The sequence below is a fragment of the Ixodes scapularis genome, unplaced genomic scaffold (assembly GCF_016920785.2).
Source record: "Ixodes scapularis isolate PalLabHiFi unplaced genomic scaffold, ASM1692078v2 PGA_scaffold0__279_contigs__length_252992795, whole genome shotgun sequence".
Classification (NCBI taxonomy): domain Eukaryota; kingdom Metazoa; phylum Arthropoda; class Arachnida; order Ixodida; family Ixodidae; genus Ixodes; species Ixodes scapularis.
This window is the reverse complement of record NW_024609835.1, coordinates 10,906,530-10,933,345: the sequence shown is the minus strand read 5'-3', so window position 1 is coordinate 10,933,345 and position 26,816 is coordinate 10,906,530. Positions and strand designations below refer to the sequence as shown.

At 47.0% G+C, this 26,816-nt stretch overlaps 1 protein-coding gene across 1 annotated transcript in view; it reads right to left on the bottom strand.

Annotated features, from left to right (window-relative positions):
- Positions 1–12,529: 12,529 nt before the first annotated feature.
- LOC8043944 overlaps positions 12,530–26,816 on the bottom strand; it is a 77,393-nt gene continuing 63,106 nt past the window's right edge. The window contains exons 7-9 of the mRNA XM_042290953.1: positions 26,006–26,156; positions 21,717–21,867; positions 12,530–17,321 (exon numbers count right to left, since the gene is read on the bottom strand). Of these exons, the coding sequence (XP_042146887.1) occupies positions 17,146–17,321; positions 21,717–21,867; positions 26,006–26,156 (478 nt within the window). The 3' untranslated portion in view covers positions 12,530–17,145. The remainder of the gene's footprint in view (positions 17,322–21,716; positions 21,868–26,005; positions 26,157–26,816) is intronic.

The window sequence follows — 26,816 nt, the reverse complement described above, 5'->3', positions numbered from 1 at the left end:
GTGCTCTGGAAACACACGCCGCCGCGTGGGACGCGGTACGACGATTAGTGTCACGTGGTACGTGCTCGTTTGTGCTCCAGAAATCCTCCCACTGTTTGTCTCGCCCCGTGTACATGTAGCAGTATTCTTTGTTTATGAGCTTTAGAGACACGGTATCATCATCATCTGCGAGAATCAAGAGCCACGTTATTGAATATACAACACAGGCACTTCACATCATTGTACGTGGTCTCCGAGGAGGATATAAACGAATTTGTGCAGATGAATGAACCATACTTAATCCAATGAATTAAAGAATCCAAGTTTTCAGGAACCCGCCGAAAGCCAAAAAACGGCGGAGCCAGGATTTGAACTCTGGGCCTCCCAATTTCCGGTCGGGTGTGCTAACCACTACACCACTCCAATTTTTTTTTTCCACTACACCACTCCACCTTGGCTTTCAGGCGTTTCCTACCTGTCTTATTAATGCACAAGAAACGAAATGTATCCAATCGGAGGTGTTCTGGAAACACACGCCGCCGCGTGGAACGCGGTACGACGATTAGTGTCACGAGCACGTACCACGTGACACTAATCGTCTAAAGGAATGGGTTCTTCCAGACGGCACCCCCGAGCACAGAAAAGCAATTTTAGACTCGCTGATAGAGTTCATCAGGTCCGCCGGACTTGATATTTACATTTAAACCCAATCCCTCCTTCCCCTCCCCCTGTAGCCAATGACGAGTTTCAAGGGCAACAGGTACCCCACCTGAAAATAAAACATTTTCTCACTCACTCACTCCGATTGGATACATTTCGTTTCTTGTGCATTAATAAGACAGGTAGGAAACGCCAGAAAGCCAAGGTGGAGTGGTGTAGGAGATTCCATTTTCGAACGCCGAGGCGAGCGAACGTGGCATCATGAGCTCCCGTGGAGCGGCTTCAGCGGCCCTCGCCGGCCGCGGTAACAGGGCTGAAGACAACACCCAGGACTACAACGTCATCCTGCCTCCTTTGCCAACAGGGTCAGTGGTCTTAAACACCGTTTTTTTTCATGCGGACGTGAAGGGGCGGCCGTACCGCGTCGAGGACTTTCGCGACGCGTTGATTCGTCTGGCTTTGCTTCCCGAGGTCTTGGCCCTCGGGGCTTACCAGATGAATCACGTGTGGGCAGTAACGTTTAAGAACGACGAAGGCAAAAAGAAAATGCTGGCAACGCCGGAGCTGACAGTTAAAGGTCGCCGATGCATCGTTATCGACCCCAGCCACCAGGATGTTCGCGTCAAACTTCATTGGCTGCTCTTTAGCGTCGCCGACGGTGATGTTAGAGAGGCCCTGGCGCCGTACGGCAAGGTCATCGAAGTGGCCAGAGAAAAGTGGCGTGTCGACGGCTGCCAGAGCGTCGGCACCATGACGCGCACGGCAGTACTTCGGCTGAAGGCGGGCATCACCTGCGACGACATCCCGCACCAGTTGCGGGTGGGCGGAGAGCTAGCTCTCGTCGTCGTGCCTGGAAGAGCTCCGCTTTGTCTTCGGTGCCAGCAAACGGGGCACATCCGCAAGGAGTGTCGCGTCCCACGATGCAACGTCTGCCGTCGTTTCGGCCACGAGGGCGCTCACTGCGTCCGAACGTATGCGGCGGCTGCTGCGCCTGTGGGGGGCCTGGAGAAATCCGAGCTCCTTACGGACGAAGACGACGCCGAGGCAGCTGCCGCGGGTTCCACAGACAAAAGAAGCCCTGTAGCGAACGCTCTCCCCGCGGCCGAGAACGTGGAGGAGACGAACACGAGTGATGCGTCGCCAAGTGCTGGCAGGACGGTGCACGCTGGGCAGCAGGAGATGGTGGCGACGGAAGCGCCTACACCATCCGGTGTGGAGGGTATCAACTCCAATGAAGTCAACGGGCAGCCGGCAGTCGACGTTCCCATGAACGACGCAGAGAAAACGGCGAAAAGGACGCGGGAGGAAAACGTCGCAGGCCCCAAGGATTCGGAGCAGGAGGAGCCTCCGTCAAAGGCGGGCCCCCTCTGGATGCGACGGTCCACAGTCAATGCGAATGCAACTGTGGACGACAAGGAGACAGGCAAGCCACCCCCGTGATAGCATGCGCCGGAGTTTGACGGGGGCCTCGGAGCCTGTGCAAGCAAAGTGCAGTAGCCAACATCGCGCTTGTCGGAACAGATGGACGCACGACCCGAGGTAAGCACCATGGGGTCCCTCTCCCTCTGAATGGCGGTGTCGTTAGAAGCTCCTTTACGTGTCGCCACGATCAACGTCCGTGGGCTTGCGGCGAGACGCCGGCAATATCAACTTAACCGACTATTAGCCGAGAACGAGATAGACATCGTGGCCGTGCAGGAAACGAAGATCGAAAGCCCAGAGCAGACGGACCGCATGGTGCAACCGTTTCGAACTCTTTTCAATGTTTGTGTCTCACACGCTGTTGGAACTTCCGGCGGTTGCTGTTTGTTTTTCCGCCGGTCTCTAGGCATCGTTAAGACGGCCATGGCTTCGTGTGCGTCTGGCCGTTTTGTGTTCTGCGATTTTTCTTTTTCAGGTATAGACTGGCGTGTTATTTGTGTTTATGCTCCGACTAACGAGCGTGAACGTAGACAAACTTTTGAGGGACTGAGTGAGTTCCTTAGGAGTGAAAGAGTTGTTATTTTTCTCGGAGATTTCAATTGCGTCTGCGCACCAGAGGACCGTGCTAATGCAACCCGGGTTCGCGACTCAAGTGCTCTTTATTTGAATGACATTGTCGCTGAAAATGCGTTAGAGCACGTCGCAAACGTCACCGCCAAATGTAGCGTTCATTTCACGCACTTTCAGGGCCTTAGTCAAGCTCGACTGGACAGGGCTTACGTTTCGCTTAGTCTTGTCCCGCTGTGCGACAACTACTCCGTTCAACCTGTTTCTTTCAGCGATCATGCGTTAGTTATGTTCACCCTCGGTAAAAAATTAAAAAAGAGAAGATGGGAATGGTCGCTTTGGAAAATGAACATTAGCCTCATGAAGGATGACGTTTTTAAATCTAACGTAGATGATTTATTTAGGAAATTTTTCGAAGACGAGAGGTCAATGTGGGGTGCTAGGTGGGAACTTTTCAAAGAAGAGGTAAAAATTAACGCAATTGAAAGGAGCACCAGCCTTTACTATCAAAAACAGAAGAAGGAAAAAGAGCTACGACGCCAATTGAATTTCTTTTTGATCGAAGAAGGCGCGAAACCGGGTGAGTTTGTACAAGAGATAAGGGATATCAAGAACCAACTTGAAGTGATCGACTGTGAAAGATACAGAGGGGCTATTGTACGTGCGCGGTCCCAGAGGCTATGGTTGGGCGAAAGACCTTCGAAGCGAGCACTGAGCGACGAGAAAAGGTATGCGCAGCGAAACGAAATAAAAGAAATTCGCTACGGAAATACGATAACTCGCGATAAGAAAACGATCGAGCGAGCGTTCGTTGAATATTTTAACGATTTGATGGGTCACAGCCTACCAAGGGATAACGGTTTTGACACCGAGTTTTTGTCGTTTATGCCCATGCTTGAAGGGGATGTTCGAGAAAGTTTAGAATCGCCGATCAGCGTCCGCGAGCTTGAAGATGCCATAGACGAATTAACTGCGGGAAAAACGCCCGGGCCGGATGGTCTCAGTGCCGAATTTTATGAAACATTTAAGAGGGAGGCAGCGGACGCTTTGTACGAGGTAGTCACAGAAGCGTATTGCATAAATAAGTTACCGCCATCCTTTTTGAAAAGCCATGTTGTCCTCATTCCTAAGGTCGATGACCCTGTAAAACTATTGTCTGTTTCCTCTTATAGGCCAATAAGTCTGACTAATGTCGACTACAAAATTTACACAAAAGTCCTGGCTAGACGTTTGCAAAATGTTATAAAACACCTTGTGGGACCGCATCAGACCTGCGGTATTAAAGGCCGCACCATTTTAACTAACATACATATAGTAAGGAGCATTCTAGAATATTGTGATGCCTCTGACAGACCAGTTGCTATGTTGCAGCTAGACCTGGAGAAAGCATTCGATCGTGTGTCGCATGAGGTTCTTCTTCTTAATTTGGAGCATGCTAATGTAGCGTCTGTGATATTAGACGGTTTAAAAATGGTGTACGCAAACTGTTCGATGTCCATCATTGTAAATAAGAACGTCAGTGAAAGTGTGCAGGTTCGATCTTCTGTAAGACAGGGATGTCCACTGTCTCCCTTGCTGTTTGCAATTTACTTGGAACCATTTTGTTTAAAACTGATTAACAATGATAGTATACATGGTTTTAGGTTACACTCTTGCGAAGTAAAAGTGCTTTCTTATGCAGACGACGTTGCTGTTTTTTGTGTACACCAAGACAGCGTTCGTGAGGTAATCAGCACTGCTTCCTCCTTCTGTAAGAAAACGGGTAGTGCTATCAACTGGGGCAAAAGCGTAGGTCTCTGGCACGGTAATTGGGCTACCGCACCCGGTAACTTTGTGAATGTTCAGTGGACAAATTTACCTGCGAAATACCTCGGGGTGCCACTCCAGCACTACCGCGATAGCAAGCAACTATGGAGTGAAGAGACGGAGAAGGTTAAGACTAAAGCGGAGAGCTGGAGGGGTAGGGACTTCTCCATGTTTGCACGCGCTACCGTTTGTAATTTATTTTTAACTGCGAAAATTTGGTACATTTTGCAAGTGCTGTGTATGCCGCGCCTCAACGTGCAATGACTGCACAGAGTTTTCGCTGTTTTCATCTGGAATTCGAGCTGGGAGCGTTCTGCTCGTACCAATTTGTTCCGATCTGTTGGTAATGGTGGTCTAGGATTGTCCCATTTGTTTCTAAGACAGATTGTGTCTAGGTTCATGTTTTTACGCGATCAGAAAGATTCATCTTTGCGTACTGTTATGCAAGTGGGACTGCAGTATGCACTCCCTGAGTTTGTGGTGTCATCTAGTAGTCAAATGCGATCCAGTGTACAAGGTTATTTGCGTGAAGTTGTGCTTTCTTTCAGAATACTCAAGGTGCGCTTTTCCTTAGAGTATCTTAGTTCAGTTACCCGAAAACGATTGTATAAAGATTTAATAGATGCACTGTTGCCAATACCTCTCTATAGGTCATTATACTGTGAACGTCCAGGGCTAGATGTGCTAAAAAGGGTAAAAAAATGCCAATCAAATCTTCGGTAAAATCTTTTTTGTTTAAATTGCACTGCGGCGTACTCCCTCTAAAGGCGTGTCTAGAACAGAAAGGTATATTTGTACCTTTGTCAGTGAATTGTATCCTCTGCAAAAAACCCGAGACGATAGAGCACGCATTTATTGAGTGTTGGGACGCCGTGTTTCATTGGGACATTCTTCAGCGCACACTGAAAAAAGATCTACCTATAACTGCGCACGGCATCCGCTTTTTGCCCCTGGAAAACGAGGGGGGAGTCCCTTACGATATGTTCATGCTCCTCGGCCTCCACAGTCTCTGGAGGACAAGAATGAGTGTTAATAATGCTGATGTTAATACCAAAACTGTAAGAGAAAATTTCATTGAAAGTGTGGCATATATTCGCGAGGTATACCGTGCACTCCCTGAACCCCCTGAATGGTTGCCAATACTAGATGAGTTGGTATGTTTAAAAAGATTTTAATGTGCTGGCAACCGCCGCTAAGTGCTGATTCGCTCTTAAACAAACTGTACGTATGTGAATGACTGTGTGCTTTTTTACTTTGTCTTAACCGGAAACAAAGAAAAAAAAAAAAGTGGAGTGGTGTAGTGGTTAGCACACCCGACCGGACATTGGGAGGCCCAGAGTTCAAATCCTGGCTCCGCCGTTTTTTGGCTTTCGGCGGGTTCCTGAAAGCTTGGATTCTTTAATTCATTGGATTAAGTATGGTTCATTCATCTGCACAAATTCGTTTATATATATATATATATATATATATATGAGTAGTCGCAAAACATCGACGTAAAACAAAAAAAAGTTTTGAGTGGCGCACGTTTCAGCGAGCGCGCGCCCGGGAGACATATCTAGCGCCATCTAGCGAGCTTTCCGAGAGGAAAAAAATAGGGAGTTTTAGAATAGCGCACGCTAAAGCTTGGCGTGCGCAAAGGATAGCGTCGTCGCCACTGCGCATGCTCCGAACGCAAACCAGGTTTTGCGCTTTGCGTGCGCAATTTTACCGCGCGCTATTTCTCGGAAATAGCGTGCGTACGCAAAGAATCTTTGCGCTTCTCCAAGGAGGATTCGTGATGAGAAGTTGGCTCAATCCAAGACGAGCACAGTTAAAAAAAATGGCGGCTTCCAGGATTATGTTGGCGGCTGCTTTGGCGGCGTCGTGAGTGCGACGTCGGCGGCATCCTCGCGACTGCAATTTTCAATACGGGACGACATTGTACTCGGTTTGGCAGCGATCACCGGCAACTTGATGCTTGCGACGCGCGAACATTTCACGGCGAAGGAACGATGTGCGAAGGTCAGTACACGAGACCTCTCTTGCCGAGGCGACGCAAGCGGACACGACCGGTCAACCGCTCGCGTCGCGTTCTCATGTTTAAACAAATTAAAATGCTACTCTGGACCAAAAAATAGTTTTTTTTCTAAAGTTACATCATTTCGTGTGTGAAATAAAAATTTTTACTGTATCTTGGTGCAGAGCCGTGTATTGTCTTAGTGGCGTCGCAAGCGCCAGATGTTTGGGCTTTTGCGTCGCGGCGGAGAGACGCTATTCTAAAACTCTCTCGCGTCGCATGCGCTAATACAAGCGCTAAATTTAGCACTTGCGTGCGCTAAAATTGCGTACGTTATTCTAAAACTCCCTAATGTCTACATTATATGCGTCACAAAATTATCGTCAAACGATAATATCACGTGTCTGGTACGCTTCGCCTGGGAAGGCTACGGCTGCGCACTCCTACCCAAGTTACCCAAGCAAGCGAACAGTCCCGATGAAGAAACAAGACGGGGCTATGTCCGCCACACGGCGGCCAAACGCGCATGGAGACCCATTTTTTTAGTTTCTCCCGACGAATGGAACGGCCTGAGAAGAGCCAACACCATCTAGAAGACAAGGCCGCAGTGCTGACATTTTTGCGTCCCCGGCGAAGGCCAACGCTGGACACAGATTGGAAATCAGAGTTGCGCTTGCGCTCGGTTTCGTGTGAAGTTTGAGCCGAAGGGCGTCACTATCAGCACTACGGCTTTGTTATCAATTAGGTGTTGGGACGGCCCTACGCGCAATATTCAAATGCGTGACGAAGCCCCGCCTCCACAGCTGCTCCTCGGTCCGCAGCACGCAAAGTCTTGGAATCCTCGTTCGTTGGAGCGCATCTTGCAGCTGACCGTCGGAAAAACAACGCACCCATCGTGATCTTTTCTCACCCATGTGCGGAGTCGTCCGCTTCTTGCGCAGGAGTGGCGGTGACGTCAGAACAACGCCGAGCTCTGATTGGCTTTAATAAAATGGGTGGGTAGACCTCAATGCTGAATGCCTCGAGGTCTACCCCCTATTTGTTTCATTCAGCCAATAAGAGCTCGGCGCTGTGACATCATCGCAATAATCGCGAACAGGGCCGCAAGCAGACGAAATTGCACTTCGCGTAATTCGCCTTCAATTGCTCGAGAACGCTTTTGGATGCATTTCAACAGGGATACTTACATATCAAGGGACGTATCTGTAGGATTCTTCTTCCTAGAATGATGATAGGAAGAATTGCGGTACCCGAAAGCCTGGTGGAAAGTGATCGATAAATTTTATCCAGATACAGTATTTTCTACTCAATTGAGCTATCAGCCTTATTACGACTAACATCGCTAGAGCAGCGATTGATCCAGAAAGCGGCATTCAAAAATAAGCATAAAACAAACAAAGAAACAAGTGTTGAAACACAAAACCAATGAAAGGTTAGGACATCTTTATTATTTTTCACACAATATGTGTCTTTTCCTTTTGTTACTATATTATCTCCAACATTAGAAATATGTGCATTAGTAACGCAAACCGCGGCTCTAGCAACCGTGTTCTCACATTGTTCCGTCGCCGGAATATTCTTGGCCTTAGGGTCGCGTCCCACTCGAGCGAAATGCGGCAAACATCGCCCGCGGAGCCGACAAACACAGCTCGTCGACAAACTTTGTTTTGCTTTCGAGCGTCGCCAGCTGTCCACAAAAGCGTGAACATGCGGTGCCGCAAAAGATTGCTCGGATCGCAAAAAAATAAAGAAATAAAAAAGAGAGCATATAATTTGTCATACGAAAGACAAAAATCGATATTTCGTCTCGAGGGATTACGCCCTATAGAACACACCTGGGAAAGGATGAACAATATTGTGCGGCCAGATGGCCAGATGGTCGGGCCAGCCTGTGAGAACACAGTTCGCATATGACTCCTCGGGTGAAAGCCAGTGGAAACAATAAGCTAATTAAATAGGCTATTCATTCAGACATACAAAACACAATAAACGCACATGCTTTTTTTTTATACATACACAATCCAACAATTGAAGTACTGGAGCAAGTTGGGCGCAGTATTTGACCTTTTATTTGAACACTCAGGCAGGTAACAAACAGATCGCGAAGGTAGATAAATCCGGTAAGAAGAACTTGAAAAGCAACATCCTGGAAGCCTCCTAGTAGCAGCCCAGTTTTGGCTAAAAGACCGAGCATTTTCTAGGCTTTTAGCGAAACCTCACCTACCTTTCTATGACATAATGAGAAACAACGGAAAAGGGACAGGACACAAAGTAGAAGAAGGACACAGGACATACGCTGGCTTATACCCCATTCACACCGCCGTAAAGGTACCTTTAGCTAAGGGACCTTTATTCTCTGCGGCCACTCAATTCACGATCTTCCGCACGTGGTGTGTGCTCGCGACACAAGAGCACGGGCTGATTCGCCGATAGCAAAGGGACCTATGTTAAAGGTACCTTTATGTTGACCGTGTGAATGCGGTATAACAACCAAAGGTTTACTATAACTTCCACGCGCGCACAGTGGCCCGCGCAAGTACAAGCTCTTCTTTCTCTTTCAAAAGAGATAAATGCTAATAAAGAAAGGAACAGCGGCACTAGAAGCACGTTGCAAAACGCGTGACCAGAATAAATGAACCCTGCTCCACAGAAACTCCGTTGCAGCACCCGCCGTCCAGCGGAACTCGTACCAGCGCTGCACCCCCGCGGGGCCGTTACCACACAACGAGAAGCAACTGACTCTCAGCCACTCTTGGTAGTATATAGTTATAGTATATAGTATAGGTTATAGTAAACCAATGTTGGTTTACTATAACCAAAGGTTATAGTAATCTTTAGGTTGGTAGTCAGCGTATGTCCTGTGTCCTTCTTCTACTTTGTGTCCTGTCCCTTTTGCGCTGTTTCTCATTATGTCGTTCAACCAACCAGCCCAGCAAGGTATCCTGTTACCTTCCTATACTACGTTTCAGCTTAGGTCCATACGCATGCGAAGCTACGAGGTAATGGGAGCAATCAACCAGCGCCGAACGCGCAGGCCACTAGGGATTTTCTCTTTATGGTTGGTTCAGCGATACACGTACAGAAACGTGACGAAGACCATGATGGTGTGTTTTTGAAGCTCTCTTATTGGTCCCATCCGCCTGAAGCGTCGACTGCGTCTGGATTTAAGGGAAAACGAAGTAGAGACGCGTCCGGTAGGTTCCCTCTCCAGTAAGATACATGTTGATTCCTGCTCCACGTGCACTTCAAATGACACTTTATCGAAGGCCTCTCGGGAGAGTCGGCGAATCAGCTGGCGATCCCGACTCTACGTGCTACTCGGCATGTGCCGGTTCGCCGTCTCCATAAGCCCTTGACACAAGTACCATTACAGATCGCCGTGAGACGAGGGTTACACTGAGCATTCGGCACCTTTCATAGATCGTAAGCTGCGGATTGCGGGTCTTGCGGGCGCGTGCTCGGTCCACGCTCAACATGTAACGACACGAGCTCCCGCTATCAAGGAAGAGCTCTTGCGAACGATCTACGGAAGGTCCCTGTTAAGCCGGGGTCACACTGCTCAACCATCATACGAAAGGCAGTCTGCAAACACGAGTCATCGCAATATCCGTGGTTCGAATGCCGCGTACCATGTTTCTCCTTGAACTCATTGCCATCCGAAATTTGAAGCACGGATCTCGCGGTGACTCTCGTACGAATCTGTATGCAGACAGTCCCTTGTATGATGTATAAGCAGTGTGACCCCGGCATTAAGGCCCAGTCACGCTAAGGTCACAGAGCACCGTTTCTTTACGTTGCGTTATGTTACGAGAGCTTACGTCTGCTAACGTCGAGAGTCACCGGGAAATCCGTGCTTCGTGCGTAGCAGCCAGTAGACCGTTTGCAAAATCACCCAGCCACCAAAGAGCATGCTGCGAGTGCAGTAAAACGCGCTGCACGTGCTGGCGTCTGCAGCACTAACTGTTCTAAAGCAAAAGCCTAAAACAAATTTTATCTTGCACGAGCGTTCATCAACGCCTTTTTTTTTTTTGGTTATTTACTTTGATTCTTTTATACGGGGAAGGTGAGCGCGTGCGGAGCGCAGACCTACATTCCCGGCATTCTCCTTGATCCTTGCGTAATTTGGCAATAGGTATAGTGAAGAACAATACCACGTGGCATACAAATCTCGGATGTTCCGGTGACTCATAACGCAACTTAAGAAAGCGTAAAGAAAAGCCCCTGCGTGAATGGGCCTTCATTTGAGAAATACTATACATAACCGGAGTTCTCTCACAAATCGACATTTTGACTAAAGCGTCCCTCTTGTTCAAAAGTATTCAACTGTAGCAGAAGTTTCAGCTTAGGAAGAAAAACAACAGGAACTGCGTTTGGTTTTGGGAAGCACTACGTCATATATCAATGTGGCTTTGGGACATTTTACAAAAATAACCAACTTCAGTCACACTGGGATGTCCTTTTGACACTTTTCTTGGTTCTCAGTACACGAGCTGCCGCGGCAAATCGAAGTCAAAATCCAAGGTAACCGAGAGCCGTGTCTCACCAAGCGAATGCCTCAATCAACTGCGGACGCAGACACGTAAGGAACACCTAGCATGGCGATCCGCGTGTTCGGTCAGGTTTTGTCTGTGCCGTCTTTTTGACCAACACGCTAGTGTGATTCGGAATGGTGACGCTGAAGGCCAGTTTAGAAACTTACGTTCGTTGCATTCACAAGAACTGAAACGACAGCGACGACGAGTCACCAGGATCAGAGTAGCTACTTCCAGAGTACCCGAATCAAAATAAACCCTTTTGGCAAGAGTAATTGTTATCCGCCATTTTTCTACCGAGAAGATACTGAGGTCGGCATCGGCGCTGCCGCTAATCGTTCTACCGAAACAAAATGGAGGTGTGGTAAGAATATTTATTAGATGAGTCGAAGGCGTTAGGAAGATTTGGCATACTTAAAAGTAGCATGGTGGTTTTCGCACAGAAATTACATTGCCCTGGTCTGTTCCGAGTAAGCGCAATAGATCGGAGAATACGTGAGTGTTCGGATTTACTTCGCTGTCATTCTACACGACAATCTTTTCCACACTATCCACGAAACGTGCAAAGGCGTACATCTTTTTTTCGCTCATATCAGCCGCAAAACTGCTGCGTTAAGCCGGAGTCACACTGCTGATACACTATACAAAAAATAGTCTGCCCACACCAGTCACCGCAATATCCGTGGTTTGAATGCCGCCGTGCAAAGTTTCGTCCCTGAACTCAATGCCATGCGGTATTCAGAGTACGGATCTCGCGGTGACTCGCGTTCGAATCTGTACGCGGACTGCGTTTATGTGTCATGTATAAGCAGTGTAACCCCGGCTTTAAATTTAGCGAGGAAGGTCAAAGGTCAAAGCTCAAAGATAAAGCTGAGCTCCTCGTCACGAAACGTCTCGAGGAAACTTGCCATGTCTAGGCTATAAAAGTATTCGACGGGCATCATGTGATTCTAATATGATATCGTCGTCACTGCCGTTTCTGCTGGTGCGAACGCAACCATCGCAAAGCTTACAGGGCAGCCCGTACTAAAGCGTGAAACATGTAAGCAAAAATCGCGGCACTTACCTGTACCTAGCGGCGTTACCATGGCAACCGCCATGATGCTATGATGTAGCCGAACACAGTGCCGCCATATCACAGTGTCAGTGACGGTTAGTATGGAAACGCCTCTTGGCAGCGCGACGCGAAGCAGTTTTCGGACACATGTGGGCCACGTTCAAAGGCAATAGATCGCGGCTATGGAAGGTGCTTTCGCGGCACGTGTGTTTGCTCTAGCAAGGCATGTTCTAAGGCAAGAAGCCCGCGCTGGCTCGAGCTTGTAGCCTCGCTGCCCTGTCAGCTTACATGTAAAGCGAGTAGGGTAACGAAGCGCCCGAACTGGATTGAGAGATCGCACAGTGAGACACGGCTAATCAAGATACGCTGGCAGCACGCCCACATCAAAAGGCCAGCCCGTGCATTGAGCACCGCATATGGAATGGCGGTTTCAGATGACCGTGTCAGATTATGACGATGAAGATGTGTTGTGTTCATGGCACATTTCTTTTTTCTTTTTTTTTTTTTAGGATCGCTTGTCTAAACGCGATTTCCTTTCCATGAATTATAACTGCTTGTGTCTCTTTTCGGCAGATTATGACTGCCAGCGAAGCACAGTTCAAAACACCTCGAACAGCAATGCAAGCAGCACCTCATCATCAGCACGCACAGGTCCCATTCAATGAAACCACACAAGCTGTGAATCGCGCTACAGGCTTGCTTGGAGCAAATAGAGCAATGGAAGATGTGAGGCCGTTTCAACGAGAGGAATGCTCAGTTGCACGCGCACGTGGGAACTGTCTCCTCCGTGCTATTCCGCGTGTGCCGAAGTCAACAGCACTCTACTTGTCGAGACGTTTTTAAGTTCGAACTTCGCTGATTTCAATTACGGGCCGATTGGACCACATGTCACTTGCAAAACTCGCATTCCAAAGAAGAACTTTGAGAGCAGTTGCGCTCAGCTAGAATAATATAGCTGTCGAGCGTTCTAATAAATATTATAGAACTTGGTGAAAGAATTTCGCCATTCAAAAACCATAAAATGAAACTCGAGCTTTACGAAACTGTTTCGTGGAGTATCGATCCAACCAGGACCTTAAAATGCCTCTTACTCAGTACGCGCCCGAGGTATGCTGAAGACAGTGCATACGGGCAGTCGTGGCGTCTTTGAGACAATGGTTGCATCATTCGTCCGCAAAACGCGTTCCTTAAAAAAAAAACGTTTTTCTTTAAACTTCGAAAGCGCGAAGGATTCAGAAACTTTGACCTTTCTTTAGGAATCAAGAAACACGCGCTCTGGAAACGGAACCTCGGTACCATGACAGGTTTACGAAATTATCGTGGTGCAAGAGGTACGCCGTAAAAACAGCTTCGGCGGCACCACGTTTGAGCGTTATACAAAAACTGTACAATGTCTTTGCCTGTATTTGTACACACATACGCACCATGTGGATGACTCGGAAAATAAAAAAAAAGTGCTTAAGACGAGAACGAAATCAACGTTGGGACCCACAAAATAGGGAAGTTTAGTAGATGACGTTTGCACCCTGATAAAAATACCCAATATCAAAACGAAACAATATATCTATATATTTCGCTGATACGCCGGGCAGCAAACCCTGGTGGAGACATAACGACTGTTCCCGAAACAATAAAGAGCAATCTATCGTGTGATAAGATACACTTTCAACCAATCCCTGGATATGAGAGGGGCAAACGTTTCGAAACCAACTCGGTTTCTTTTTGAGAGTTGAGGGCTTCCCTTCTCTTTTCTAGGGCCGTGGCTAGAACCACCGAATAAGCCACGTTCCAGAGTAACAGCCGCCTTGTTGATTAAAACCATTGTTTCCGGTTATCTGAAGATTGATCTGGAATTGCTCCAATTGAAAGAAACGCTTTTCTGTCCTCGAGAAATGTAAAACAGTCTGCAACACAGCAGGATGGTGTCGCCTGACCTACGCGACACCGCATGTGAAGCACAAGAAGTAGCAGCCATTTACTCGCAATGATCGCTTAAAACACCCAGTGTGCACTAGAAAACAAAACGGCGGCGCCCAACAGAAAATCTGGAGATGAAGTATCAATACTTTATAGCGTACATTATTTAGTGGTTCTAGTAAGGAGTATGAACGTTCAGTAGCGGCACCAATATTTTCTAACTTCGTCGGTTTCGAAACGCTGGGTCCTTTCACATTTAGGGAGTGGTTGGAAGTCTCTGTTATTCTAATTTTCACCCAACCAGAAAAACATGTGTCAAATACGCATACGTCTAGGAAGAATCTAAAATGTTTCCAATGTCTAATGTAAATGATCTCACTGGAGACACGACGAAAACAAGATACGTGATCAAATGCTTCTGCAAGATTGTCCTTTTAGAAAATATATGGAAATGCAAGCTACAGTCAAGCGTCAGCTGGAGTCGGCAAAGCTTCCACAATCCACAGCAGTCTCCCGATAGTTCCGACATCAAGACACGGTGCTGCCGAGAAGTATCGCTCGCCCACGTCTCCCCGCTCAGGATCGATGAAATCGGTGCGGTATCGGATATCGTTAGTAGAATGCCGAAACGATCTATTAAAACTCCCTAATGAGCCACGCGGATACAGACAAAACAAACTCTGGAAGAAAGTAATCACGAGACACAGACCACATATTAGGACGTTACTCTGTTAAAAATACGTAGCTGCCATCGTCAGCTCGCGGCGGGTGGGCCACGAAACGATCTGGAGTATCGCAAGTTCTCGTTCGACAGCAATCGTGCGCACTGCTACCGAACGAAGACGGCGATATGACTATAAAAGCAGTTTGTTACCAACGAAATCGCGTGTTGGAAGTAGTCTGTGCTCAAAAACTACGCTAAGAAATAAAAAAAAAAAACGTTCCTCAGGGAAATGTTGTACCGAAGATGGACACGCGTTCGTCTTTGCATGATCCTCTCGGTTGTGTCAACCGAGCCAGTTGCTACTTAAGGGGGGTGTCCTAAAACAGGGGAAGGCTTGCGGGGAGCTCCGGTTCGCTTATACGCTTGGCGTGGACGCGCACCGTGCAAAGGCGAGACAAGCGCCGTTCTCGGTGGGGGTCCACTAGCGAACGCGCATTCACTCCATGATATCGCAGAAATTTGGGAGCCAGCGCGCAGCGGTTCACAGCGCAGGGGGCTTACATGCGGGATATTCGATATTTTGAATGCTGAACGACAATGCGACAGATTATTGTCGATCAAAAGCCTCGTTTTTAAACGTGCGTAGTGAATAAAATTGACCATCTCCGGAAACGCGAGGTCACAACGATGGCATAACGGAATCGACAAACAAATCAACAACAGCAAAGCCCACCAGTTTTCGAGAAGCGTAGCTCTACAACCTCCAAGAATGTGGGGCCAGTCACAGCACTCCCCTATTCTATCAGTACTAGCGTGATACTTTGATTATTGACCTGCGTAATCCATGAGGGTTTTCAAATAACCTTAGCACGTTAATTCTCTGTCTTGTTGTGCTAAATATAGAAACGCCACAAACAAACCCTCCAACCATCTCGTAAACAACCGTAAAATATTAATATTTCTGTCCCGCTTGTGGAAACCAAAACAGGTAATGTATTTAGTACGTATGGTTTTGAGGTGGAGCGTTCTTGGAATTATGAACCGGGCCAAAACCTGTAAACTTGGTTCCATAATTACATACACGCGACACTCCTCAGCCGTTCTTGCTCGTCTATGCTTAGCAGTCGTTTTATTTAATCAACGCGTTTTTTTTTTTTCAATTGCTCATTTTCCGATGGTTAGCCAATTAAGGTAAATAAATTACCAGCTTACCAGCAAGAAATACTGCAATAACACTAAGCACACAGCATAGCCCCATTACACCAAATAAAGATGTACTTCCATATAAACCATGAAAACTCGATCACCACCTGTTTAACCCGCGAGAAAACTCGTCACCGGCTAAGAGTGACCATGCGACAAACACAATTGAGTCTAAACAGCGGCTATCATGTTCCACGTGAGCACGTTATATACCTTTCCGTGTTCAGGCGACAATTAAAAGTGATCTTATCAAGCCACCCGATCATTATGCTGATAGTATTTTGTGTCGTCACCTTTTTTTTGCAAGGTCAAGCTTCTTTTTTTTCGTGACGCCCAAATATTGACAATATACGGAGTGAATTATTCAATAATCTTGATGACCCATGGGTGAACCCTGCACGGAAAATGTAAAGTACCATGACGCGCCGAAGGAAGGTATTTGTAGCTATCGCCAGCAAAATTTTAACTATGAGATAGAATTAAATATTCCCTAGGCCCAAAATGCAGGTTGCAATAAACATAACTTCCAACATCAACGCCAACGGAAATTATTTCTTTTTTTCTTTAGTTGTAACACTAAGAACTTGTATCGCATTCGAATAGCCCCGGCTTTTCCCGGACTATCCCAATCCCGAGGTTGATGCAGACTTTTTGATAATGATTCCTTCAGGTGGGAGAATAGAAGGATGCGTTAATCTAATGTGCGATAAACCCTTCTACAATACAAAAAAACAAACAAAAAAAACGCTGGCGGTTTTGGTTTGTTTGGTCTCCTCAAGAGGAATTGTATTCTCTCTTGGAAATGCTTTCACGTAGGCTGCCTCAAAAAGCACTCGGGGAACGCAAAGTATTGGTTTTCTTTAGTTTGCTTAGCCAATGAAAAAGGCGAACGGTATCAATTTTCGAAAGTCAATCACTCTCAGTGCGAAGTGGCTTCCGCCACGTTTGGACACTGGATAACGTTCGCTTCTCAGTTGCTAAACTGATTAATTGGAAAGCAACAATTTGTTTCTCCGAGTTCGTCGCGGTGCGGCGTAGACTCGGAGATAACCGACAGTGAGTAGCCAACTGCACTCTAACGCAAATCAAAAACATAAAATCCAAAATCGGTCAACATGAGTCGTCAACATTGTGCGTAAACGGTCCAGCACGAAGTCACTCGCAGAAGCGAATTTCTCTCTCCTGGTCATGAGGGCTAAATGCCAAAAAGACGATGCTTCTTTTTTTCTTTTTCCTATCTTTTTTCCGGCTTGCCAGGGTGGCGTTTTTGGTGAGAGTCTCTCAACTCGCTCAACCAGATGGCAGTCCTTGAGCGGCACCGTGGACCACGGACTGAGCGCGTTCAGAGGACCCTTCGCGCTACCATAGCAACCACAAGGAGCGCGCTGGACAACTGGGCCTGGAGGTTCGGCGCCGCACTGGTCTCGAGCAGGAAGGACGGGTCGCCGTCGATGGTAGCCGCTTGCTTCAGCGGAAGCTGGTTCGCGTGCCGAGTGTCGAACTCTCCGGATATGGAGCCTGGAAAAGGAAACGACACATCACCGGTTAAGAATTCTACCACTTGTGACTTTGCAGAAGCATACCACTTCGGTTTAACTGCGCGATGACATCTTTACAGCCATTCGCGAAGTAGTTCCCCTTAGTTCAAGGGAAACTGAACCGAAATTTGGAGCTCGCAAAATAAGGCTGGAGCGATAGGCGGGGACCCTGCAAAACCACAAAACACCACTCATACAGCGATACCTCTAGCGAATGGCCGTATTTTTCGAAAAGAAATGCGCGACTGAACACAGCCGACAAGGCCGACAAGACATGTGACGTCACGATAGTGGTGCGAAACTATCGACAGCACTATCGATAGTATCGATAGTCGCCAGAAATCTGACTATCGATAGTAAAAAATCTATCGATAGTCGACTATCGAGTATCGATAGTCAATTTATTGATAGTTTCGCATAACTACGTCACGATTCTCATCCCCTCTCCCCCTCGCTTCGTCCCGTCGAGCGGTCCAGCTGGTGAATCGAAGCGAGGAGGAGAGACGCAAGGCCGCTTCCCCTCATTCTCAACTGTTCCAGGAGAACCGGGACGTCGGAGTCATTGCTTGATCGCGCCCTTCTTTCCAAAAATACGGCCCTCCGTCTGAGATATTGCTGAATGAGTGATGTTTTAGAATTCGTAGAACCCCGGTAAACACTTCTGCGGCCTTATTTTGCAAAATCCAAATTTCGGTGCTATATGCGTTTAAACGGGCAAAAAATTTCTAGATTTTGCGCAGCTCTACTCAACCGCTTATTCCGGAACAAAAGTGAAATCGATTAGATTTTAAATAGTGATGTATGCCACAAAACAGTAAAGACTAACCGGCGCATGAAGTAAGACAATGTTTGTGCCATTAGGAATAGGCATCGATGACATTTACAGGTGCACCGTGTCTAGAACTAATCCCCAACTTCTTTGTCCTAGGTTCAGATCTTTTAGATTCGAGGTTTTTGGTAGACCTCGCAACAAATGTCGATTCCTTATTGTTACGGCGTGCTCGTTGAGGTCGCCTGTTCCTACAAGTTGGAGTGGTTTGGCGTGCACCGAGGTGTATAGAGGAAGACATCCTATGTAGTTTGCAGCAAACTGTCGCAAGCACACACCTTCGGAGGCGCTGAGCGTGCGCTTGTTGTCGTAGCGGGGCTCGGATAAGCCTAGCGTCCTACGTGGTGTGCTCGATCTGGCTTGATCTGTTCCTTTGCGCGTTTTGATGCTGAAATGTGTGGGTTGCCGTAAAAGCGGCTCAAATACTAGCGAGTTTTAGTCGACCGTGTTTCCCCCTGCGCTAAACCCCTCCGCCAGCCGGAACTCTACAGCCAAGGCCATCGACGCGCAGGCGCAGTGGCGGTTTCTTCGTAGCGGAGGGTTAGCGGAAGGGGAAACACGGTCTACTAAAACTCCTTATTCTGAGAATCGTGCAGCTCTTCTGATGGTGACCCTGGTTTCAGTACTGAGAGGTAACCTACACAGATATGAATTTACGAGCCGTTTGGCTGAAAGAAATCGGGTGGTCGCCTCGCGTCCGGTTTGGTAAGGTAATTTTTTGCTATTTCGCTTCGGAAGGCACCTAGTTCTCATATTTTAAGCAGCACAACTGACTTGCAAAAGCTAATATTTTTAGGTCGCGTTTTAATTATTCGTAATGACGCTCGCCCACCTTGCCAGGCAAAAAAAAAAAAAAAAAAAAAACACGACAACCATCGCTTTTCTCAATTGCTAAACTGATTAGTGGAAAAGCCACGATTTCTGTTTCTCCGAGTGCGTCAGAATGCAGAATACAAGATCTGCATATTTATTTTGTTGATTTTTGTTAGTTATTTCGGTCGTTATTTACCGAACGCCGTTTCATGATGGCGTCTGGCGATCGTCGGAGACAAATTTAGACGGGGGCCTTCCCGCGAGCTCCACGGAAAGGCGTTCACCCGCTCGCGCACCTCCAGAGTCGACCAATGCTGTGCACGGGCCCTCTACGCTTCCGAAAGCCCGCAGAAAGGTGACCCCGAGAATGGAAGTTTCGCCCATCGTTATCTTCATCACTGTCGTGTACTCGCTCAGAAAGAACCACTGAACCAGCGAGGCCATTGTGTCGTCTGCTAGCGAGGCGAAACAGGTTGTGAGACTTTAGTACGTGCTTTTGTCATCACTTTATGGTACTGAGACGATAAAAAAGTCTTCGTGATTAGATATTCAGAAGACACGATGTTTACAAAAGATCATTTCAATTTTTTACCGGACGATTTGTAACCTCACGGTGTCCGTTACAACGGCCCTAGCAACGGTTTGTTTGGAGCGGAGCGCCATATTGCGACGTCTTCCCTTACGGGATCAATTAAGCTCGCAAACATCTTTAGCCGAGCAGCCGTGCCAATCCAGTATTAATGGGTGTGGCCAGCATTTCGAGGGGCGGGACCAAAAGGGGGCAGTGAACTCCACCTAAATTGAGCCTAACGCAATAAAAATCGCGCGCAAAAGTATAACAAAAAACTTTTACGAGGAAAATTAAGAACAAAATACGTGCCCCATTTAATCCCGGAAAGAACCAAAATTGTTTTTCTTTTCATTAGAGCGTTTTTTAAGCCGTTGTGCCGCTGCTGAAGCGTCTGCGGACACTGTGAGGCAGGTATCTTGCCTGTATGAAAGCCATGTGACAATGGGCATATAGAAACTGTCCGCGGACATGTCCGGAAAAACTTTAACGTACCTAGGGAGTGTCCTTTGTCATTTTCTTTGCATCGAACACCGATTCTTTTGTACCATGCATGAGCAGTGGGACTGCTCAACCAGAAAGCTCATACATGGCTCGGATATATTTTATGTATAATCATACATAAATGCATAAGTCGCCCTATATGGCCGTCATAGCCATTTCAATGGGGTCATATATGGCTAGGGGCAAATCATATATGGTACCAAATATTGCCACATATGGGGAGGGCCTAGGGAATCTGCGAGACATAAAACTGTTTGCACCTAACGCCCTCCAAGAGTGCCAAGGGTAGGAAGATGTTTGCTCCAGTAATGAGCTGCTGGGTGTCGGAGGGAAATCCACAAAGGCGTCCCTTTAAGAGCGATGTCTTCTACAATAATCTTATTAATAATAACACTAATAATAACAATTTATTTCAACAGACTAGCATATCTACGTAACGACTCAGATCCGTCAAAGCCATCCAGGGCTGGTGTGAATGAACCTAATACAGAAGTAAACTGACGAAAATAACTAATCCAAGTACTGAAGAACCTTTGAGTCAATTGCAGTGCGACTCGTGACACAAAAAAAATAAGCACAGGGAAAACACAGGTATGCTGACACCTGCACACAGACCTACTCACGCAAAACAGTCAATTGTCACCGTTGAAGATGGTCTTGAGACGTGTCATGTTCATAGTGTAGCTAAAGAAACGCAAAGAATTGTTAAATAAAATTTCGAAGGATTATAGGACGTCGTCGGGAAATGAGAGATGGCGAAGCGCTTTTTTAAAGTTTCTTTTTGGATGTTAGGTCAAAGTCAGAAGGCAAGGAATGGAATATCTAAAGGACATAAAAACACCGCTAGTTATTGCCATAACAGGTGTAAGAAATGCAAGGAACCGTGAAAACGTTCGCAGTTATCGTGAATTCGATCGAAGTGTTTTAAAATTGTTTGTCCAATATTAAGTTCGTACGACTGTTTTTAAAACAATGATTCAAAGTTGGGCACAGAGAAGGTCTGAGAAAGATTTACACTAGAGGATGTAGGTTTGGTATTAACCTCATGTACGATACTTTTTTTAAAATACTATTTACTGATGTGATAATCTAGAGCAGGGGTGCACAGCATGCAGCCCGCGGACATGGCACTGAGAGATGTGCTCAAAACGGCAACCAGTGCGATGATGATTGCTATTGTAGACCTGTCTGCCAGATGTTGAAAACCCGCGCAGTTTCCAATAAACATCTTTTGGCCCACTACATTTTTCAGCTCTGCACGCCTGATCTAGGGCATTGGCCGAAATCTGTTATGCCATGACGTAGTACACTATATCCTAAAGAGTAGGCTAAGGGCTTCGGGGCGCCAAATGGTAAACACGTCTTGATCTTGTGGGGTAAGTATAGGACGATGCTTAGCTTTGATCATATTATTGTCAGATGGGAATTCTACGAAAGGTCAGTACGACCGTTAGCCTTTGTTATTTAACGTGCATCGGCAATCAGTGACACGCGGACGCGAGCCAATAAGCTCATCCGGATAAAAAATGGGTCCTGGGTACGACCTAGGTTTCCTGGGTTCTGCAGAGCGGGCTTTTGTTTAATCCGATAAATGACACCTATATTACTTTGGCCCCATGGGCCTATGCATGACGTCGGAGAGTTGCTTGCCAGGAACTCACCTTTCTTAAGCGTGAAAAGCTCGTCCCTGTACTCCACTTTGAGGAAGGTGGTCAGCTCCACCTCGAACACTTTGTTGGGATCGTTGGGCAGCTGCGGCGGTATCGCCCGCTTTCTGCGCCCATAGCCGTACTGGTCGTTTCCGCACGGAACCTGCGAAAAAACAGCCAAATTCAGCAAACGCTGTGACGAAACAGTCTGCGCCGAAGAACCTATAGCCGCCGTCACACTTCTAACACACCATACCAAAAACAAAAAGTGTGCAGACAGTGTCTGAAGCAGTCCTTGTATGAGGTCACATTGGTCATACAAAAACTATCTGCAGACATGTTTATAACACGTATATTGAAAACGTGCTTCGAGAATTCTCCAGGCGTGTCCGCAGATGTTATCGCGCCAGCAGCGAACAAAGTCTCTTTTCTGGGATGTATGAGCAGTGTGAAAAAAAATTGGGTTGTGTGTGTTTATACAGCCTAGAACTTGGTCTGCCTCACAGGGGCGACGAGTCTCCCAGCTGTAGATGAGCAATTTAGCCAGTGCGGTACAGCCGCTAGCCTGGGGTCTTTAACGTGCATCACGCAGTAGTGATACACGACCGCACGCCGGTACGATGCTCATCCAGATCGAAACGGGCAGGGGTGGGGCTCGAACTATGAGCAGTGTGAGTGCGGCTTCATAAGTAAATACTCCATGCACAAACTTTTAGCGTGAAACGTTCTCTGGCTAGTTGCTGTGGATTTCGCGGAGCCCCATTTCGTGCAGCCGTGGCCTCTCACGTCCACAATGCAGCGCGTGCAGAGTTCCATTACGGGACGTCGCAGACCTACGCACCAATTCAGTTTATCCGTTAAAGTTTGCGGGGAAGTTGAATTCGTGAATAGGTCACGTGACATCGGGTCACGTGACGTTAATGTCCCCGCTAAATGTAGCGATAAAAATAACGACTCGTGACCTACACACCAATTCGTTCTCCCCGTTAAATTTAGCTGGGAAATTGACGTCGCATGACCTGATATCACGTGACTTATTCGTCAATTTAGTTTCCGCTCTAAAGTTAGCGGGAAAATAAACGTTACGTGAACTACACACCGATTCGGTTTTCGCGCTAAATTTAGCGGGAAAACTGGCGTCACGTGACCTGATGTCACGTAATGCTAGAAAGTTTCTCGTATGCAACACAATTGCCCCACCAATTTCCGTACAAAATATATATATATATATATATATATATATACATATATTGAATGTTGGTATAAGCACCGCAGGATCGTCTAATCGCTTTTCTGAGTTCCCTTTCCTCGGTGCCTAAGATTGCAAACACATGAATCATCGATTGCGTGTGGTATAAGAAAACGTGTGCTATATATATAAATATACGTACAGAGACACAAGGATCAAGTTGGTAAAAAAATAATAAAAGTAGCGGCATACTTGGAGCACATTAAAACGTTTGACCTGCGCTCTAATGTATGTGCGTAATCTATGGTCATCGGCATTATCTAGCAATGGTAAATTATCTTTGACATTAAATACCGCTCGGCTTACAACAGTGGCGTAGCACGAAGTCCAGAAATGCGATAGTTTAACATCGATTTTTCGGAGGGAATATTTGGAAACCTGAATATCTTCAAGAATGCCATACTCGGCGATCTCTGCGCTGACGAATGAAGGAACGTTTTATTCACGGTTTCCACTTTCAATTATTGGTAGTGTTATGGCTTTGTGACACGTCAGGGCACCAGACTAACTGATGTTTTTATTGGAAGCTAATATAGGACGTCATATGTCTCTAGTGGCTATTTACCTTCATCAACGTAACGATTATGAACTGAAAAGCTGCGAGTCTGACCTACTATATTACATGCAGCTCCAATCACTCGTGTTCCGCTTTGATTAGTTTAGCGAGTGAGAAAAGCAAGCGGTATCACATTCAGATGGGCATGTGGACTCATTGGTAAAAAAGTTGACCACCACTTTTAATGCGAAAGCATTAACTGCTACATGGAGCGAAGCCGGCGTTGTCTGTGAAAATCTGTAGCAGCGAAACGGCAGCTAAACTTCCATCGGCCAAAAGCACAGCAGTGCAGATGCTTCGCAACGGAAGCCGGCGGGGCGCTCAAGGTCAAAACGAACGCGCCTCAGAAATAAAACACGAAGAGAAGCACAGCAACGCAGATGCATCGCCACGGTAGCCGTGGAGCCGGCGGAGCTCGCCGCGCCTGCGCAGTGGGAGTGCGTGATGTCACCGCCGGAGCGCCATGTGAAAAATAAGACGTGGCGCGCTGCTTGTAGGAATGCGCTGCGCGTAGGGATGCTTTCGCATTCCTACACGTAAGCACTCTTGAGTGTCTCTGCCGAATTCTTTTTCGATATTAGCTTCACGGCATGCTACCGATAGCTCGTTCTAACCGACTAGAAAGAAAAATACAAATGAACGGCGACACTCGGGCACCGCGGGGATGTATACAACGATTAACGTTTTAGGGTGCAGAAGATAAGGCCTGCCCTATTACGCCATTGTCAGTAGAAGTCCCCAACCCGCCACATTAGGTGGCAGGAGCTCGACGAAATTTACGCGATGAAGCGGCATTCGTCAGTAAGCCGGCGTCGCAGCCCGACAGCATTGTTCCTGTTGTGAAGAGATGCCGCCAACGCACCTCAAGAATGCACTCGTGGTGACGAACATCCGAGTTTAGACAATGCCACCTAGAAGACAAGGCCTGTGCATCACGTCATCGTTAGTGGATCCCACCCCAAGACAGGCTGAAGTTCGACGACAGTCGCCGCAGGGCTTCCGGGAGGGGGGGCGGGGAAGGGGGGGGGGGGGGAGGGGGGGGCGGGGAAGGGGGGGGGGAGGGGGGGGCGAAGGGGGGGGAGGCTTTTTGTTTTAGGTAGGGCTCAGAGTTATTTCGCTTCTCGTTTTGTTTTTGTTTGTGACAACTTTAAATATCCTCTCTCTCTTTCGCATCTAGATCACCAGCAATTAAAGACGGTTCTCACATCTTCAGTACTGAATCTTTGACTCTAGTCCGTTTCCGTTTGAAAAAACTACCATCTCTGCTGATATGATGTCGAGTACACTTCTACGTCTATACGGAAATAGGAAGAGCACTCGAAGCACGACACAGAAATGATGTCGTCTACAAAAGCCACGACGAGCGTGCATTCATCAAAAGAAACTCGGCGGGAAATATCGAGTGCGGTCGGTATGCCATTAGTGAACCTCTGCTTTGGGTCCGTGAAAGAACTTGCTAAAAGTATGTATAAAAACGTATTTTTGCGCTCAAGCCCCTCTAAAAAAAAGGATCTTTTTCCGCCTAAAAAATTGCATATATACGTATATGGAGAGTGAGAGATAAAGAATATATATATATATATATTGTTACGAAGATGAGCGGCCGGCAGCAAATGACATTGACGCGTCCACTCAATGAGATAGCAAGGATTTTTATGGAAGCCAGGCCGTGCGCGCCGAGCTTGGCGCGTGATGGTCAGGTACGCTACCGCCCCTGCGTCGTCGTCTTCGTCACAATATATATATAAATAATAAAGAGCCACTTCAAAAACTTAACTCATTTACTTAGACGTTTCGACCATGATATATATTCCAGACTCGAAGTTAAACTGGCCTGGAACGGTTGGTAAGAAGAATAACCTTTTATTTAGTTAAGATAGGGCAGAAGAGGAGAAATATTCTTTGTAGTCTGGTGCGATTCTTTTGTCAAGTCTCCCTGTGCAGTCTCTCTACTGTATTCTTGTGCCGCATTCTTGCATACCCTCGTGCGTAGTGTTACCTCGCGGTGGCGTGAACTGGCGAAATCGGGAGGCAGCACGACAACCAGATGAGAGAGCAGTTTCAGCGGCGCGATGGTGAGTTGAGTCATGAGGTTATTATCCAATATTAAGCGATCTGGAGATCGCGCGGAACTGATGCAAGCTTGCGGCAAGTTCCTCCGACGACGCAGACCCTGAATAGGGTGTCGTATACATGCATATTGCGTCCTTAGATGCCCCCAGTAACACAAATCACTGGAACACAAATCATGAGTTTAGCCAAAGTGGAGAGCATCGCATTATCGCTCGTAAACATTCTGTTACGGTGGCAAAAAAAAGAAATAAAGCATTTATTTCTTTTTTTTTTTTGCAAGACTGCACGGCTATTCAAGGGACCATAACACAAAAACAGTTTTTTTTTTTTTTTTTCAATTGTTTCCTACTGCTAAATAACGGTCTGAGGGTTAGCGCGGTTTGAAGTGAGGGACTTGTGGGATTGCAGGGGCGGTCGACGTACCCCTTTGCACTCCTTGATGCAGATATTAACGGTGCCCACGAAGAGCACGTAGTTTGATTCCGGAAACTTGAAGGCCCGGAACTTGGCGGACAACGTGTCGCCGCCGTCCAGCGTCTCGAAGTTTCCAAAGATGTAGGGGTCGATGGAGCACCTGTGGGCACAGAAAAAGAGAAATGAAAAAAAAAAACTTTGATCATGGTCGTCCAAATATGCAGGCTGGTTCGTACACCTACGTTTGCTTACAACCGAGTTCTTGTAATTTGTTACGGCGAGAGAACAGACTGGCAGGCGGGCGCCCCTTATGAGGGGGCTGTGGAAATGCATTTCACTAGGGCGAAGATCGTGCAATATTTCTGAGATCAAATGTACGTAATATCTGTGAGGAATGTTCGAATGTAACATTGTGTGAAGATTTTCAATACAATAGTGAAAGAATGATGCGCGAAAAAGAGAGGTAAATAGGCAAAAATATGAGTTGTTCTACGGCTACCCGATAGATGGCGCCAAGGCATTCTCTCGCCGTAAGAGATCACAAGAGGCCGTACCGCACTCGGTCATAAGAAGTCGCAAGTGTGTGAACCAGATATTACGTCAGGTTAACACCCCTCGCTCTTATACTCTTTCAAAATTCCCGGAGTGCGTTGTGCACTCCTACGCAATGGTAGCAACGGCCTTCCAATCTTCGGCTCGATCAATGAGAGGTTCTAGCGGTATTATGCTTCAATGGCCATTTCGATGTATGTACACATTATTGAATAAAAAGTAACTCAATACCGTTAGTCGTTATTCATTTCTGTTACTTAAGTACATT